A 17,564-nucleotide genomic window follows, 5' to 3' on the forward strand; every position below is an offset into this window, starting at 1 on the left:
CACACAAATTAAACCCTATTTGTGACAATTGTAGTAATGATGTAAGTAGGGATCGTTCTAACCGGGGATTAACTAGGGGTGCTAATCTAATATAAATTGACTTAAAAACACAAAAACTAAACTTAAAGACTCTAACTAGACTACTATGACTCAAAATAGATTTGAAACACTCAAAACTGCCTAAAACAATCAAATTGACTCAAACAGAAACTAAAACTTGATTTGGACGAATTTGAAATTGCTTGTGACTCAAAATACTTAAAAACACAAAATAAGACAGATTATAATGACTAAGACTTAACAAAATATGGGGGGATTGTGTTTGAGCGAAATTAAATTTAATGGACAGATTGTAAAGAAAAACAGATTGTAAGACAATTTGTGATGAACCAATGGATGATGGAATAGCTAAGGGGTTCTTCTCCACACATGAAATATATGCAACGTAAATCAATTTCCAGTTATCAATTCAATAAGTTATGAATCTCGACACTCCAAGTTAATTAGGTCCGCTTAAATTAACCTTCAGATTTCCCTAGAATCATTGAATTGGATGAATATGCATTGCAACCAAATTATTCCTAACAAGTTTTCTATATGAACAGCATGATAAAGACACAAGTTAGAATCATTACGTTCTTTGAAAATCATAAGCATCGACAAGGCATTTGTAACTATGAAAAGCATGATACTCCTGCCAGGAATCTACTTAACACGATCGTGACTAGCGACCTTCACTACTTGCGAATATAAATTCATAACGATTAGGTGAAACAAACTTATACCCTAGCACCAGATTCAAGCATGCAAATTAAGCGTGCACTCTCAATCAACATACAAGAATAAGTTCTAAATCAAACGGTTAAGCAAATTGTATTCACGACTTATGCAACGATAACTAGAAGTAATCAACTTATTTCACATATATAATCATGGTTTCGAATACACCCTTAGCCAAAACGAATTTAGCCAATCATACTCAAAGCAAAACAAAGATTACATGAATTAGACATTGAAATATAAGATAGAATACACCCAAAATTGTTCAACAACTCAGAATGAAGAGCCAAACAATTGAGTGAATCTGTCTCCTTTCCCTTGCTTGCGGCAGATTGGGTGATGATGGTTTCTGGGTTGTTGTGATGATGTAGAATGGATTTGGGGTGTTTAGAGGCACGGCAAGGGATGTAGGTTGAGTGTGGATGAGTGTTTGATGGTTGGAAGGTGGTGGAGAACTCGGCAATGATGGTGGAAGAAGGTGGAATGGCTGATTGTGTTTCTGGGTTGCAGAATGGTGTTTTGGGATGGATGGATGTGTGTGGGAGTGAATGGACGAGTTCTGGTGGTGAATCCCCCTCTAGGGTTCGGCCAAAGGCTGATTATGAGTGTTTTGGGAAGTTAATAACATACCTAATTGAGTTATGATTCAGATTTCCTAGTCTAAATAGAAAAGGTAGGTGAATCAAGTCCAAATAAGGTCAGAAAAGGGGAATGCACGAATTTAAAACAAGGAATGTCCTTGCCTTGCAAGGAGCCAGAAATTAAACCTCTTGCACAGCAAGGAAAGAGAATTTAAGGTAAGGTATGAAATTGGTGCGAAAGAAGGAAGGAAAAGTCCATTCCTTGCAAGAAATCAAAAATTAGGACTTTAGGGAAAGTTTTAGATCTAGGAAAGTGAATTAAACTAGGAAATAGGAAATTGAAATCAGGAAACACAAGGGAAGGGTGCGGCACATAGTTTAGGGAAAGGTAAGACACAAAGCAAGAGGTATTAGAATAAGGGAAAGGTCCTAACACAGATGGAAAATAGGGATGTTTACACAAAGAAAGGGAAACAACCTTCCTTGCACGGCAAGGAAGGGAAAGTTGCAAAGAACCTTTGTTTGTTGTCCAAAGGTGCTCGGAAGCCATCTTAGTTGCTAAAACTTAGAGCGTTCTTGATTTAGGAAAGGTCAACCAAAATAGGAAACTTTGGCTTAACTTTCCTACTTCAAGTAGGAATCCTTGTGTGATTAGGAATCATCGTCCAACTAGGAATCCTCATGTGAGTGGGAAACCTCCTTCAATTTGGAAACCTTCTCATAATTGGAATCCTTGTCGTAGTAGGAATCCTTGCGACATCAACTCTTCAATTTCGTCCATTCCTTTTGCTCCAAGCATAAGCTATCCAATTTGTGCCCAAAAGTGCTCCAAAAAGCTCCAAAATGCATCATTTCACCAAATACGTCTTATGAACCTGAAAACACACAAAAGAAGCTTAAAGGACTAAAATAACTAAGAACTAAAAACATAAATGCACGAAAACAAGCAAACTAAGTCGCATAAATATGCTCCTATCAAATTCTCCCACACTTAGCTTTTGCTAGTCCTCGAGCAAAACGGAAAAACAAAACAAAACCTAAACTTTCCAACAATGGTCTCAGGGATTCTTAATGCACATGACATGTTCAAGATCATTACTCACATAGATTTTAGTCATCCTTACGCTTAGGCACATACGTAATCATAATCACTACTTACTAGTTCTCATTTAATCAATTTAAAACAACATTTGAATGTAGTAACATGCCTTAGAGAATTCACTTAATTCCTTACAAGATACTCTCTTATGAATTTCTGATTACACACCCTACACTAAGTATATGTGAGAAGATTGATGTAAATATGAAACTAAACACTCACATATGTTTATAACAAAGAAAGCACTTTTCTGGAATATATATGAATATGATCTCATGAAAGGAATGCTACTAATTAGATGCGAGAACCAGGGACACCATATGCTTACATCAATTCCAAACTCCACATTATTGAAAACATAATGATCAAGATTGAAGCATAAGGATTGTAACAGGTTAAGGGTGATTGGCTAACAATGAAAGGTAAGGATAACAAACGTTCTTTAAGTAATAGCAAGCAAAGTAATGAAATTTGACACTTAGAATCACTTATGATTGCAGAAACTCACTTAGACACACAAGGGGAAAATTCACACAACTCTTAGGGCCATATTCAACGTTTTGGACCCTTTCTTCAACTACCACAAACATGTGAGCTTATTTTCACTTATTTCAAACTCTTTTTCTTTCTTTTCACAACTTTTTCTTTTCTTTTTCTTTTTCCACGAATTTTTTTTTTCTTTTTATTTTCATTCATGCCTTATTTCTTTTAGTGGCATATCAACACACACACACAAATTCCCCCACACTTGTTGGTTTGCATAATCAAAAGGATTCCCTCTAAGTCATGCTTACTATGCTTCAAGAACAAGGGTATGGGTGGTCCTAATCTAGGCTAGGTAGGGATGATATGGGTAAACAAAGAACAAAGGCTAACAATGGCTCAATGGGGGTTATGACCTACAATATATAGTGCATGGGTTGACTGTTTGGTTGATGGCTTCACTACACACTTCATCTTGATATATATTATGCAATCAATATCATGCTTTGAATGGAATGGATGCAAGTTCTAGCATTTGGAACTAAGTGATGAAACGCCTTCTAATTAGCAACCAAGCAAGAATAATGAGATCATGCAACGAGTTTGAAAACAAGAATCACAGATTAATACTCTCCAAAGAATGTTTAAAGCTCAAGTCTCTTAGGGTTGTAATGTTATTCTAAGTTCCTTCCTTCAAGCATATTACAAAAACTTTTTTTTTTCTTTGGGATTAAACAGGATTTCATAAACAACAACTATAACCAAGTATAAACCAAGAATATACCAAACTTCCATCCATGTTTATAACTCTCTTTCACAGCCATGCACCTAAAAATCAAATCCTCATCATTGTGTTGGAAGGTATCCTAAGACACAAACACACAAAAACAAACACAAAACTGACTCTAACTGACTCTTTTTAGTTGTTTCAAACTGTGTTTTGGATTTTTTTAAAGTAACACATAAAAAGACTTCAAAACATGTTAAAAAAACTTAAAACAGTGGGAAACAAGTTTAGACATGTTAGGTGGTAATACCCTACGAATTTCATGCAAAAATAGCTCAAAACAGAATGTTACCCCCCCACACTTAAACTAAACATTGTCCTCAATGTTTTAGACTAAACTAACAGCAAAGGAACACACAAATAAACACATCACACATAACATAAAGTAAGCAACAAAGGAAAAGTTTTAGGGACACAAATCTGAGTTTGGAGCAATTCCTAAGTTCTTCCTTTGTTGATTGCATGGGTTGCCTCCGAAGTAGTGCTTTCTTTTACGTCTTGCAGCCGGACGATGCCACATGGATCAACCTTCATGGGAACCCACGGCATAGTGGGTTGTCTCATGCACATCATGTTCTACAAAGCTCTCGTAGTAAGGCTTCAAGCGATGCCCATTCACCTTGAACTCTTGACCTGTTTTGAAACTACGAACTTGGACTGCACCATGAGGAAAAACATTAGTAATAACAAAGGGTCCAATCCAACGTGAACGTAACTTACCCGGAAATAGACGAAGACGAGAATTAAACAACAACAGTTTTTGTTCCACAGAGAAGGACTTGGTGCGAATCATCTTGTCATGAAAGGCCTTTGTCTTTTTCCTTGTAAAGTCGAGCATTCTCGTAAGCTTCATTCCGTATTTCCTCAAGTTCATTCAATTGAAGCTTACGATGAATTCCCGCCTCATCTACATCCATGTTGAACTTCCTCACGGCCCAATGAGCCTTGTGCTCCAACTCCACAAGTAAGTGACATGGTTTACCATACACAAGCCGGAAGGGGGACATTCCTATGGGTGTTTTATAGGCGGTCCTATAAGCCCACAATGCATCCTCTAAACTCAAGCTCCAATCTTTTCTTGTTGGCCTAAACGTCTTCTCAAGAATCTGTTTTATCTCTCGATTTGACACCTCGGCTTGCCCGCTTGTTTGAGGATGATAGGGTGTCGAAACCCTATTTGTAACGTTGTACTTCTTGCGATTAAAGATCTAGTGGACCGTCGATAGGAAACATGCAACTACAAAGGTCATTAGGCCATACAAGATAGAAGTTTTGAAAGATACCTTAAGCATATGAAGTTTGCACCACACAACCCGAAGTTAACGCCTAAAGCATTGGAGATGGGCTTGATCGCTTTGTTCAAAGCAACCTGCTTAATTGTTCAATCTGCGGCTAAAGCTTGAGGTAAAGGAAAGAGACAAAGATGAAGTAAAGTGAAGAAAAATAGTTTATTAATTTCTAGCAAATTGGTAAACTGGCTCAAAGACTGACAGAGTTCAAGCAAAGGAAAAAACAAAGCAGGAAATGAAAAGAAAGTAAATCCTAAATTTTATCTAAAAAGACTATTCCTCAGCAGCTTGGATATCTTTAGCAGCCGCATAGCTATTAGCAGCATCAACCTTCGCACTTCATCTAGAGCTGCCTGTCCTAGGTAGCACTATCATCAGCCACCTTTGCCTGGGTAGCACCACCTTTAGTTGTGACCGCTCATATTTGGTAGCCTAATCTTCAACTGCTCCACCAACGGCGTTCTTGGAAGAAAACTTAAGTAAGTCCTCGGAAGAAATAACAAAAAGCTCAAGGTCATTTTTAGAAAATGTGTAGTCAGATGGCATGCTAAGAACAACTTCAAGACTGACTAATCACCCTTCAGTTGCTTGTTCTCCTTAATTAGGTTAGTGCGAGCACTTTGCAACTTATCTAGTTCCTTCTTTAGGTTTTCAATGATAGACAACACTCCTTACAGCTCCACTTCCTTGGACTCAAGTCAGCTAGCAACCTTCTTGCTTCGAACCACGTCATTATACATGGCGAGCAGCTCTACATCCTTGGCATCACGGGCAGACCAAAGCTCTGAAATGGCATGCTCGAGGTCCTGCACATTGCTTGGACATCGATCTGTTTCTCTGCAATGCCATACTTCCCCTAGACCATGAAAAGTCATTGATCTCCTGGCGAGCGGTCTCAACTTGCAGAGCAATAGGGGTAGAGACATCATATCCTTTCAAAAAGGCAAGTTTAGGCTCAAACTCTTTAATATTCTGAGCAACCGAGCAAGCTTCAGCTATCATGATTGCTGCTATCTTGCGGTTACTCAACCATAAATTTTTGCATCATAGCAAGTAGGGAACCCCTTCGTGAATAAGCCTCACACCTCACGAAGAAACTGGAGTCGATAACCTTGTTTACACCATTTACAAACTTGGCACATGCTTTCATGTCCTCAACCAGATTGGGCTTCAACAGCGCATGGATCTGGGAAAACTCCCCTAAAGCTGGGTTAGCAGGTTGTTCACAATTGCATATCCAGGCAGACACTTTCTTCTCACCAGGAAAGGTCAGCCTTAACGCTGCCTTGGTAGTGGAATCAGATTAGACTTGGACACTAATTGTTGTCTTGGAATAAACCAAGCCATAAGGGGCACGACATGACTCTTCTACTAAGTAACTATTATACCAACCCTTAGAGCAGCATGCTTTAAAAGCTCAGATCCTGCAGCCTATTTCTTCCCCTTAAAAGAAGTTAAGTCAATCACGAACCTCCCAACAGTGGATGGACTGTCATGTGTAGCAAAGGGAGTTTTCAGCTTCTTCTCCACCGACGGCTCTCGAGCAAGAGATGAAAATCTCTTTATCCTATCTTTACCAGCAATAGGCTCACGAGCAAACATCTTATACTTGATCCTTCTAATTTTTTTTCTCGAGAGCAGCCCATATTTCTCTAGACGAACAGGGCTGAGCAGCCAGCACCATTTATGATATTCAGTAGGGATCCCTAAAACGATGTTCACTTTCTTCATATCTGGAGAAGTCTTAAAAGTTGAGTCGAATTTTGAATCTATGTAAATCGAGGAGAACAAATCAAAAGCCATCTCAATAAAAAGTATAAAACAACTTAGAGACTAAGCATCCCCACTTACCATCGATGAAAGCAATCGGAATGCGCAACCCATACAAGGAGTTAGATTCTCACTCTCTGCAGATTTTTAGGATCTTTCTAGCCCAGTCATGATCCCATTTGCTTAAGTGATCGAAGAGCCTATGGAAGGTCCTCAGCTGCTCAACACCATCGAGGTGGCCTATGTCAAAAAGGTACCAAAATTCGTTGGTAGTTAGGTCCAAGTCAAAGAACATGCTCAAGTTGTAAAACCCCACCATCATGCAGACCATGTTCGGAGAGCACTATGTAGGACCACACTTCATGGAGCATATCACCTCCTAGAAAAATTAAGGCATAGGAAAGGTGAACCCTAACATAAAGTAGTAGGGGTGAAACTTGATAGCTTTCTTAGACCTACACGGCTCACACCTGCTACCTTCCTTGGCTTAATTCACGCGAACCCCAGACTGAATTGCGTGCTAAACATCTCAAGGAAGTCCCTGAATTGCTTATCGAAACCTTTCTTGACATGAGCAGTCATGAACTAACCTAGCTTACTTGTAGATTCGCCCTGGTGATATAACGGCGGAATAAATTCATCATTCTTGTGGCTCGAGGAAGACATGTTCGAAAAAATCCTACAAATCGCAAAAGCTTGCTGCACAGACCTAAGCCCAGCTGCCTAATCAGCTATGAGGCCCGCACTTACTCTTTGTCTCCATTTCAACCACACGGCTTATTCCTAGTAGCCCAACTTGAGCAGCCGAAAACCGAGGCCCCAACACCCAGGTTCACGTGCCCCATCCCTGATATCCTCCACCCAAGCTGAGTCGCACCTGGCCCTACCCAGCGAAACCACGTCGTTCACTTGTAACAACTTAGTTGCCACAACAACGGTACAGCAGCCCCGTGGTTGCCACGGCAACAGCACAACAGCCTCGCGATTGCCGTCAACCCCCATCGAGCCAAAATTTGAGCCCCGAGGCTCCAAAAAATCAAGAAGAAAGAGATAATTAAATTTTTCTTACCTTGGAGATGAAGAAAAGTAGCAGAACACAATTCTTTTCACGAGCAAGCGAAGAAGATTACTAAGGGAGGAGGAACAAATATCCTCTGGCTTTCTTTCTGTCTTGTAGGAATTTTAATTCATCTCCAGGTTTGTTTAATACCTTGCTTTAAGTAGGCTTAAATAGATTTTGGTGGTGATTAAAATCCCTTTCCTAGAAGCATTTAAATTCCAAGTTAAAGGGGGAATCTACAACACAAACTCCATAACTACCTACACAACTTTGGATTCCTACATCTTCTGCCATTTCTTACAAGCAGCCCAGCAGGTGTAGGGGCATTTGTGGAGCCAAAAATATTCTCAAAAATCATGGAGCTGACACGTGGATTATTTCCCAAGAATGACAAGCTCCTATTAAATGGGATGGGTGCATTCTCATTCACCACCCGCAGCTAAAATAGAGCAGGCAAAGATCAACGACTGCTCAAAGCACCCTTGTCCGTAGGAAAAGTCAAAGGTATTTATGATATAATAATTCCTTACTCTTATCATAGATACATTCCTAATTAGAGAAGACTTCTTTCAAGTAAGTAATCCTAATTCCATTTATTTAGGATATTTTCCTAATTACTCCAAGATATTTATTTGCACAAATAATTGGAATATTACCACCAAGAATACCACCCTAGGGTTGGCCACCCCTAAACCCTAGTGGGCCGGCCCCTACTCCTCTTCTCTCCTATAAATACCCATTTTATCTCTAAAATTAGGAAGTCTTTTGCTACCCACAAAACTCCTAGACACATTCTTTTCAGAATTCTAACTTTGGCATTGGAGATTCTTGGGCCAAAGCCCCCCTTTTCATCATGGGCGCATGAGGCTTTTGGCTTTAATCTTAGGTGTTATTATTTTGTAGGTGCATTTTCGTCAAATGAAGAGATGGCAGAATTTTGCATCCACAGATGACATATAAGCAATCTTTATAATATCAATACAGTGGAAATATAGATATGCAAATATGTGGAAACATCGAATTATATAACGACATCAGTCACCTTCAATGGATCTGATGAAAATTTGTTTAAAAACATGAAAATTTCCACCGATACTAGTACTATTATTTAAGCATTGCTTGCATGTAATGGAAATTGAAGCAATTAAATTATCATTTTTTTAACTGTGTTTTTTTATTGGATAATTGAAACTTGTTATTTATGCAGCAAATTGTCTCTGATTAAAATCAAAGTTCTCCAATTTGTTCTAAAAAGAAAGTTATGTGTATTCATGCACATAGTCTTGTCCTTGATATCTATTCTCAACAAAGAAGATCCAGAGAAATTCAATTGAACTAAATTTAAGAGAGAAACAGAGATAGGAAAAACGTAAGTAATGGTTTTGCTTCACTTGGTCATGCTTGAGATTGTTGTTAAAAAATTAGCGTTGTTATCTTCTTCTAGTTTTAGCTCGTAGTTTATGTGAATAAATTTTTGGGATTACTTTGTTTTTTCTTTAAAGTACGTTTCTACTGATCCTAAAAATTACAAAGTTTGTGTGGTGCTCGCGCCAAAGAAATTAAGAGCTAACTACGTCTTTTCGTGGTTTGGATGCTGATATAGGTGAGCCAACTCATTGCTAGACTCGGTCGAGCGAGTAATTCTAGATATTATGATGTTGTAAATTGCACATCTGACTTCTAAATCAAGCGACTTCGGCTTAGGGAACTCTCGTCCTTGAGTTCTAAAACCTAAAGACAAAGTTATGCAAATCCTGTGAAGTTCTAAATCTTTCGATAGCCTCAACTATAATGATAAAAATATACGTCTACTGAATTGGTATCAAACTATACTGACAAAGATACTCAAAGGAAATAAGTGTCTTAATTGTGCAAAAGGTTCAGCCACTTGTGTGATGACCTCTAAATGTGACATATGACTAACCAATTATAAAACACCTCACTTCACTGAAAAGGCTAATGAAGTGACATCTTTCAGTGAAAAAAAAATCAAAGGCTCTTCCTCAACTAAGACTTAGGATCAGTGTTCTAAAAATTAGCCTAGGCGGTTGCTTAGGCGGCGCCTAGGCGCTCGATGGTGAAGTTCCGATCCGATTTGGGCTAAATCGTTCAGGTAAGGAGGGAAGGATTTAAGTGGCCGCCTAGGACCTGGGCGCTCAAGAAGGCCTAGGCGTTGCTAGGTGGCGGTCGATGCAATTGATTCTCTTTACAAATCTCCCCTCCCATCCGCACCATCCACCACCCACAACCCAAATCTTCAAACCTGCGCTCTTGCACCCAACATCAATCGATGAACCTAAGTAGATTGAGAATATACAAGGATGAACAATACACATACTCCGTCTGTTGGGTTTTACTGCAGAGAGATAAGGGGATCTGTTGAAGAGAAGAAAAAGAGAGAAAGAAGAAAGAGAGAGAGAGTTGAAAGAAAAACTAAAAAGGGGAGGAAAAGAAAGGCATAAATGCAACCTAGAGCCACTAAACAAATGATGGTTGATTGAAAAAATGGGCAATGGAAAAGCTGTTGGTTTAATTGAAAAAATAGGCAATGGAGAAACCAAGAAAGGTAGTGGAAAAGCTGTCAGTTTAATTGAGAAAATGGGCTTGTCTTTCAAGTTCGGTCCATTTTGTGGCCCACTATTTTGTTCAAAGAAAAAACAAAGTAGGCCCACTATTCTTTGTATAAAATAAAATAAAAAAACTCCTAAAATTATACACATATGCTCATATTTTATAATATATAGTGTAAATTTATGTAAATCCGCCTAGGCCCCGCTTTATAATATATAGTGTAAATTTATGTAAATTTATGTGTAAATATATAGCGTTTTTTAGAACCTTACTTACGATAAATAATCAGCCACAAACTTGAAAGGATGTGAAGGGGCCTTTCAATAAAAAAATCAAAGGCTCTTTGTCATCTGTCGGCTACTAACCCAAATCTGTCTATCCAATCATAATTTGTGCTAGCAGTTAGTAAAGCAATTACTTTCACAAGAGGGTGTGAAAGGGTGTCTCGTTGAACGTTGATTTGTGAGTTGAGTTGAAAGTCTTCTTTATGTTGCCAATCCTCTAGTATTTATAAGAGTAAATTTTGTGATGCTCAAATTGGAGAGTTTGATAGCATTTCTACTCCTTAACATTATCTTGTTATGCTTAGAATTATACTCAACCAAAACTCTATCACCACCGAGTCTTATATTCTAAACCTAGCATGATTATGCTTAGGATTCTAAACCTAGCTTGATTATGCAATTGGTTCACATTTCATCTAGAAACCAATCCTGATCTTTTCATCTAGAAATATATTTTCACCTAGCATAAAAAGTTTAAAAACCCAAATGCTCTCTTCCCACCCATTTATATTTCTAAAGCATCCCTAACAATTCTAAATAAATAAAAAAAAATATATAAAGAATGATTGAATCTTGGGGATTTTAGGAGAATGGAATAGCCATGAACGTCCCCTTCCAACCTAGCAGAAAACAACCACAGCCAGGCACCACATATGATGGCAGCAGTTCCTTTTCTCTTTGCCACTGTGAAAGTTACCTTCTTTTTTTTCTTTCTTAGTTCCCCTATATTTTTTTTCTCTCTCTACCAAATATGGATTTAAGATTCATACCCATAATTATTCCAAATTTCAATTCAGAATTAACGGTTAAAAGGTAGGAAGAAAAGAAGAGAGCAAAATTGGGGTGGGTGGGAGAACGGAAGAGATAGAAGATGGAGGGGGATGAAAGAGTTAGAAATGGGTGAGGGCTGAAGAGAGAAAATGGGGAGGGCTTGGTAGGTTTATTCGTTTCTCATTTGAATTTTTTTTCTTTTGACTACAAATGATATATAAGAGGATTAATTCTTAACAGCGCTTTTGAAGTCTTTTTGTCACATCCCGACCCGGGGCGGATCACTTCCCGGGCCCGCTCCACTACCGTAGCACGATATTGTCCGCTTTAGGCTTACCATTCATTCACGGTTTTGTTTTGGGAACTCACGAGCAACTTCCGAATGGGTCACCCATCATGGGATTGCTCTAGCCCCCTTCTCGCTTAACTTTGGAGTTCCTACGGAACCCGAAGCCAGTGAGCTCCCAAAAGGCCTCGTGCTAGGTAGGGATGAGAATATACATATAAGGATCACTCCCCTGGGCGATGTGGGATGTCACAATCCACCCCCTTAGGGGCCCGATGTCCTCGTCGACACACCACGACCAGGGTTAGGCTCTGATACCAAATTGTCATATCCCGGCCCGGGGCAGATCACTTCTCGAGCCCGCTCCACCACCGTAGCACGATCTGGGAGTTCTCATGTGAGTTCCTAGAAACAAAACCGTGAGGGCGTGGTCGAGGCCCAAAGCGGGCAATATCGTGCTACGGTGATGGAGCGGGCCCGAGAAGTGATCCGCCCTGGGGCGGGATGTGACACTTTTTACATAAAGTTAGATTTGGTGTTAAAATTTTTATTAAAAATAGATGGGTAAATAAGGATTACAAATAATATCAGTCTCTTGAAATGAAAAACCAATAAAGAAAAAAAGGAAAATACCGGCAGAAAAAGGGAAAAAGGAAAAAGAACAAAAGAGTGAGCTAAGCACACACGTCAGCGAGATACACGAGCACGATCCGGACCACATAACATCAATCCCTAAAACCTAACCCTAGCTACCTTCTCTTCTCCAGTCCTCCATGGTCACTATATATTCAGTGAAAACGCTGAAGGTTGGCCGTATATGTAGATAAATAGAAGGATTAGCTCTTTGGGCGTGTTTGGTAGGGGTATGCGTAGGAGATCATCATCCATGGCCTCTGGTCAAGGGGAAAACGATAAGGATGTTCATGATGATGAACAGATTTTGATGACTCTCACCATCACCAATCAAATTGATGATTCACCAGAGGTAATTATCCCTCTAATTGATCCCTTAGGGTTTGATCATTTTCCATTTAGGTGGTTTGTTGTTTTTTCAAATGGTTTGGTCACTGGATCTCATATTGAACTAGCTAGCTAATTAACACTTTTGAAATTTATTTTTCCCAAGTTTTATCTTCTATATTCCTTACAAGATTGACCCAAATCAGTATCATTTTCTTTTGGTTCTAAATTCAATATCAATTTGACTGGACAGAAAATGCTAGCCAAACATTGTCCATGGATCCTGCCATATTTTGAACAGATCCTGGATGAGCTCCTGTCGGTGGCTTTGAGCATAGACCATGCCGACATGCTTGGTAGTTTCTGTTGGAACTGGACTAGGTTACTCAGAGTTTTGAGAATGCAAAGTATGAAAGCACTGGTATACTCAGGAGAATTCTTATTAACTTGAAACAAACAACTTTAGCTATTAAATAGCCTTACATCAAACAGGAAATCAAATAACAACCCACGATTATACAGGACTTAAAATCGTGGTGAGTGACTAGGTTAAAACAGAAAACAACTTGTCCCTCAAGTATAGGAGGGTTATTAGCACGTCCAGGAATGAAGCCTAGAATAAAGGAACCCTAACAACTAGACTTTTGACTATTTCAACATCCTCCCTTAAACTGAATACCATTGATATTCAGTTTATTCCAGGGTATTCACGAACACCCATTAACTCTCGCATCTTCAAAAACACTTCAAGCTTTAATGGCTCTGTCATGATGTCTGCAATCTGTTCTTAAGTAGAACATTGTAACAGCTCCACAACTCCATCTTTGACAAGATCTCGAAGGAAATGAAACCGAACATCTATGTGCTTACTGCATAGATTCTTTGAAAGTTTAATGGTTGAGACATTATCACAATAAACTACTGTTAGACCACTTTGCCTCAAACTTAAACTCCCCAGAATTCTTCTTAACCACACCACTTGACATGCACTTGAAGCTGCAGCTATAAATTCTGCTTGAGTAGTAGAGAGAGTAACCATTGGTTATTTCTTCGAAGACCATGAAACTGCACCTGAATTCATCATAAAAACATAACCTGAAGTGCTTTTTCTGTCATCTTGATCACCGACATAGTCACTATCCGTGTAGCTAATAAGCTCTTCATCTTCTCCCTTCTTGTAAAACACTCCAAAACCAGTGGTGCCTTTCACGTACCTTAAAATCCTTTTAGCTGCCATTAGATGAGTCTCAGTAGGATGCTCCATATACCTACTAATCAAACTTACAGTGAACATAAGATCAGGATGTGGAGCTGTTAAGTACATGAGACTTCCAATCATCTGTTTATAAAGCGTGTTATCAACCTTCATCCCCTCTTTATCACGAGTTAGTTTAAAACCAGGAACAACAGGATTGTGCACTGAGTTGCATTGATCCATATTAAACCTTTCCAACACTTCCTATGCATACTTTCGTTGACTGATGAATATTCCATCCATTGTCTGCACCACTTCTATGCCAAGAAAATAACTCATCATTCCCTGTGAATATAAGATCATCAACATAGAGGCATACAATCAAAGTTTTACCTTCAGTTGCTGCTTTAATGAACAGTGTATGCTCGTAGGGACATTTATTGAAACCTTCCTTGATGAAGTACGACTCTATTCGACTGTAACATGCCTGTGGAGCCTGCTTGAGTCCATAGAGTGCCTTCTTGAGACGATATACCTTGGACTCACTCCCCTTATGTTCATAACCAGGTGGTTGTTCAACAAATACTTCCTCATCAATTTCACCATGCAAAAAGGCTGATTTGACGTCGAGTTGGTAAATCCTCCAACTCTTTTGTGCAGCAAGAGAAATCTCCACTCGAATTGTATCCAATCAAGCTACTGGTGCAAACACCTCAAAGAAATCAACTCCATATTGTTGACTATATCCCTTTGCAACAAGCCGAGCCTTGTACTTGTCCACCTCCCCATTTTCATTCAGTTTTGTCTTGAAAACCCACTTCACTCCAATAGTTTCCCCCCCCAATGGCAGATTAGTCAACTCCCACGTATCATTCTTCTCTATAGCTTCTATTTCTCGATCCATTGCTTGTCTCCACTTCTCACTCTTCACGGCATCGTAATAAGTTGTTGGATCACCATTAGTAAACAAGGTTAGGTGAGTCAAGTTTACACTTTCTTCATCAGAGAGACCATCGCCAGTTTCATAATCTCTCATCCAAATTGGTGGTTTTCGAGTTCGTCCTTCTTGAGATGCACTGTCTTCAGCCGTGACTTCTCCTACTTCAAATGAATCATTACCATGAGACTCATTGGTTCCCATATCTTCAATAACCCCAGATCCTTCTTCATCTTCTATGATTGTTTCTTCATTAGTTTCCCATTCAAGATCAGTTAAGATAGCCTGCTCATGAATGTCATCCCAATTCCATTGTTCATCTTCCTCAAAGACCACATCTCGACTCACAATAATTTTCTGTGAGATGGGATCAAACAGTCTATAAGCTTTGGATTCCTCACTTACCCCCAACAGTATGCATTTGAGGCTTTTGTCATCAAGTTTCACTCTTTTGTTATCAGGTACATGCACATGAGATACACATCCAAAGACTCTAAAGTGATCCACCGATGGTTTATGCCCACTCCAAGCTTCTTCAGGTGTCTTACTTTTTACGGCAAGAGTTGGACTTCGATTCAATACATGCACTGCCCAATTCACTGCTTCGGGCCAGAAAGTTTTTGGAATTTATTTCTCTGATAGCATACACCGAACCATATTCATGATGGTTCGATTTTTCCTTTCAGCTACGCCGTTTTGCTGAGGTGTGTAGGTAGCCGTCAACTGTCTGTGAATGCCATTCTCACTGCAGAAACTTGTGAATTCATGTGATGTGAACTCACCTTCTCGATCTGTCCTTAAGCCTCTTATGAACGCTCCTGTTTCCTTCTCCGCTCTATCTTTATAAGTTTTGAACATGGCAAAGGCTTCTGATTTCTCCACCAGACAATAAACCCACGTTCTTCTACTAAAATCATCAATAAAAGTGATGACATACCTCTTCTTGCTATTTGAGACTGGACTTATCGGGCCACATATGTCAGCATGTATTAATTATAATATCTTGGAGGCTCTCCATATACTTTCTCGTGGAAAAGAGTCACGGTGCTGTTTTTCCACAAGACAATCTTCACACACTTTCTGAGACGTTTTGAAATTTGGTAACCCTTCAACCATATTCCTTTGTTGCAGCATTTTCAGTCCATTCCAGCTCAAATGCCCATACCGATAGTGCCAAAGAGTTGCTTGATCAGTGGTTGTCATGGTGACACTTTTTTGTTCCTTCAGTGAGCAACGAGCAACCAAGGAAAACATCCTATTGCATGTCATCTCAGTCTCAAGAATTAGACCTTTCTTAGGATGAAAGATCTTGCACTTTCCATGTTGCATGAGCACAACAAGTCCCCTCTCTTGCAGTTGACCAATACTCAACAGATTATTCTTTAACTCAGATACAAAGAAGACTCCTGTAACAACATGCACGATCCCATGCACCACTATTCGCACCTTGCCCTTGCCCTTCACACTGAGACTGGAGTCATTTCCTAGCTTTGCTGACTCTCTGAAACTGTCATCCATCTCGATAAATACTTCCTTGTTGCCACTCATATGATTACTACATCCAGAATCCAGGAACCAAGTGTACTCCTTCTCAGTTCCCTTAACATCCACTTGCGCCATCAGCAACATTTCTTCCTTTGTTTCTGCAAAATTCGCCTGTGAAACCCTAGCTTTCTTTGGATATTCCCATTGAAAATGCCCTAGCTCATGACAGTTGTAGCATTCAATGATAGATTTTTCGAACCCAAATCTACCTCTTCCTCTTCCTCTTCCACAGTATGAGCCACGACCACCACCTCTTCCTCCTTGTTGAATTCCAGGAATGACTTGAAGAGCTTGTTCATCCACAACTTGCCGACTGACTCTTTGTTCATGCACAAGAAGACTGCTCTGGAGTTCATCAATGGATAAAGCATCCAAGTCATTCGACTCTTCAATCGAGCAAACAACATAATCATATTTTGAAGTCATAGACCTCAAAATTTTTTCAATGATTACCACATCCTCCATTCTTTCTCCATGAAGCCTCATATTATTGGCTATAACAAGCGTTCTTCCAAAATAGTCATTCACTGTTTCTCCAGCCTTCATGTGCAGTATTTCAAACTCCTTTCGAAGTGCCTACAGTTGAGCACGTTTCACACGTGCTGTTCCCTGATACTCTCGCTTCAAGGAATCCCATATATCCTTCACAGTTTCCTTTTTCAAGATCGTTTCTAAAATCACACGATCAATAGCCTGGAACAAATAGTTCTTGGCCTTCAAGTTTTTCAATTTCTGCTCCTCCAGCGCCTTCTTCTGCAAGTCACTAGATTCAACCCCTCCTGCTCCTGCAGTGATTCTTGTCTCCACCAAGTTCCAATATTCTTTGGAACGCAGAAAGTTCTCCATTAGCATACTCCAGTGATCATAGTGCCCATCGAACCTTGGGATGGCAGGTTGTACAAAGCTACTCTCAGACGTCATGTTTTTGTTCTCTCACACTGACACCAGGTTTGGTCAGGCCCCGTGATAGGGCTCTAATACCAGATGTTGGAACTAGACTAGGTTACTCAGAGTTTTGAGAATGCAAAGTATGAAAGCACTAGTATACTCGGGAGAATTCTTATCAACTTGAAACAAACAACTTCGGCTATTAAATAGCCTTACATCAAATAGGAAATCAAATAACAACCCACGATTATACAGGACCTAAAAGCGTGGTGAGTGAC

The 17,564-nt window shown here is 39.5% G+C and overlaps 2 protein-coding genes across 2 annotated transcripts; both read right to left on the bottom strand.

Moving 5' to 3' along the window:
- Window positions 1-13,763: 13,763 nt before the first annotated feature.
- On the bottom strand, window positions 13,764-14,159 carry LOC137740644 (secreted RxLR effector protein 161-like). The gene has a single exon (XM_068480480.1). It carries the CDS (start codon window positions 14,157-14,159, stop codon window positions 13,764-13,766), a length of 396 nt encoding a protein of 131 aa, XP_068336581.1.
- A 448-nt stretch (window positions 14,160-14,607) lies between these two features.
- Window positions 14,608-16,944, bottom strand: LOC137740645 (uncharacterized). Its single transcript, XM_068480481.1, has 2 exons — window positions 15,931-16,944; window positions 14,608-15,210 (listed from the first exon to the last, which is right to left on the bottom strand). Exons 1-2 carry the CDS (start codon window positions 16,942-16,944, stop codon window positions 14,608-14,610), a joined length of 1,617 nt encoding a protein of 538 aa, XP_068336582.1.
- Between the last annotated feature and the right edge of the window lie 620 nt (window positions 16,945-17,564).

Source organism: Pyrus communis, chromosome 7 (genome assembly GCF_963583255.1).
Source record: "Pyrus communis chromosome 7, drPyrComm1.1, whole genome shotgun sequence".
NCBI classification, from domain to species: domain Eukaryota; kingdom Viridiplantae; phylum Streptophyta; class Magnoliopsida; order Rosales; family Rosaceae; genus Pyrus; species Pyrus communis.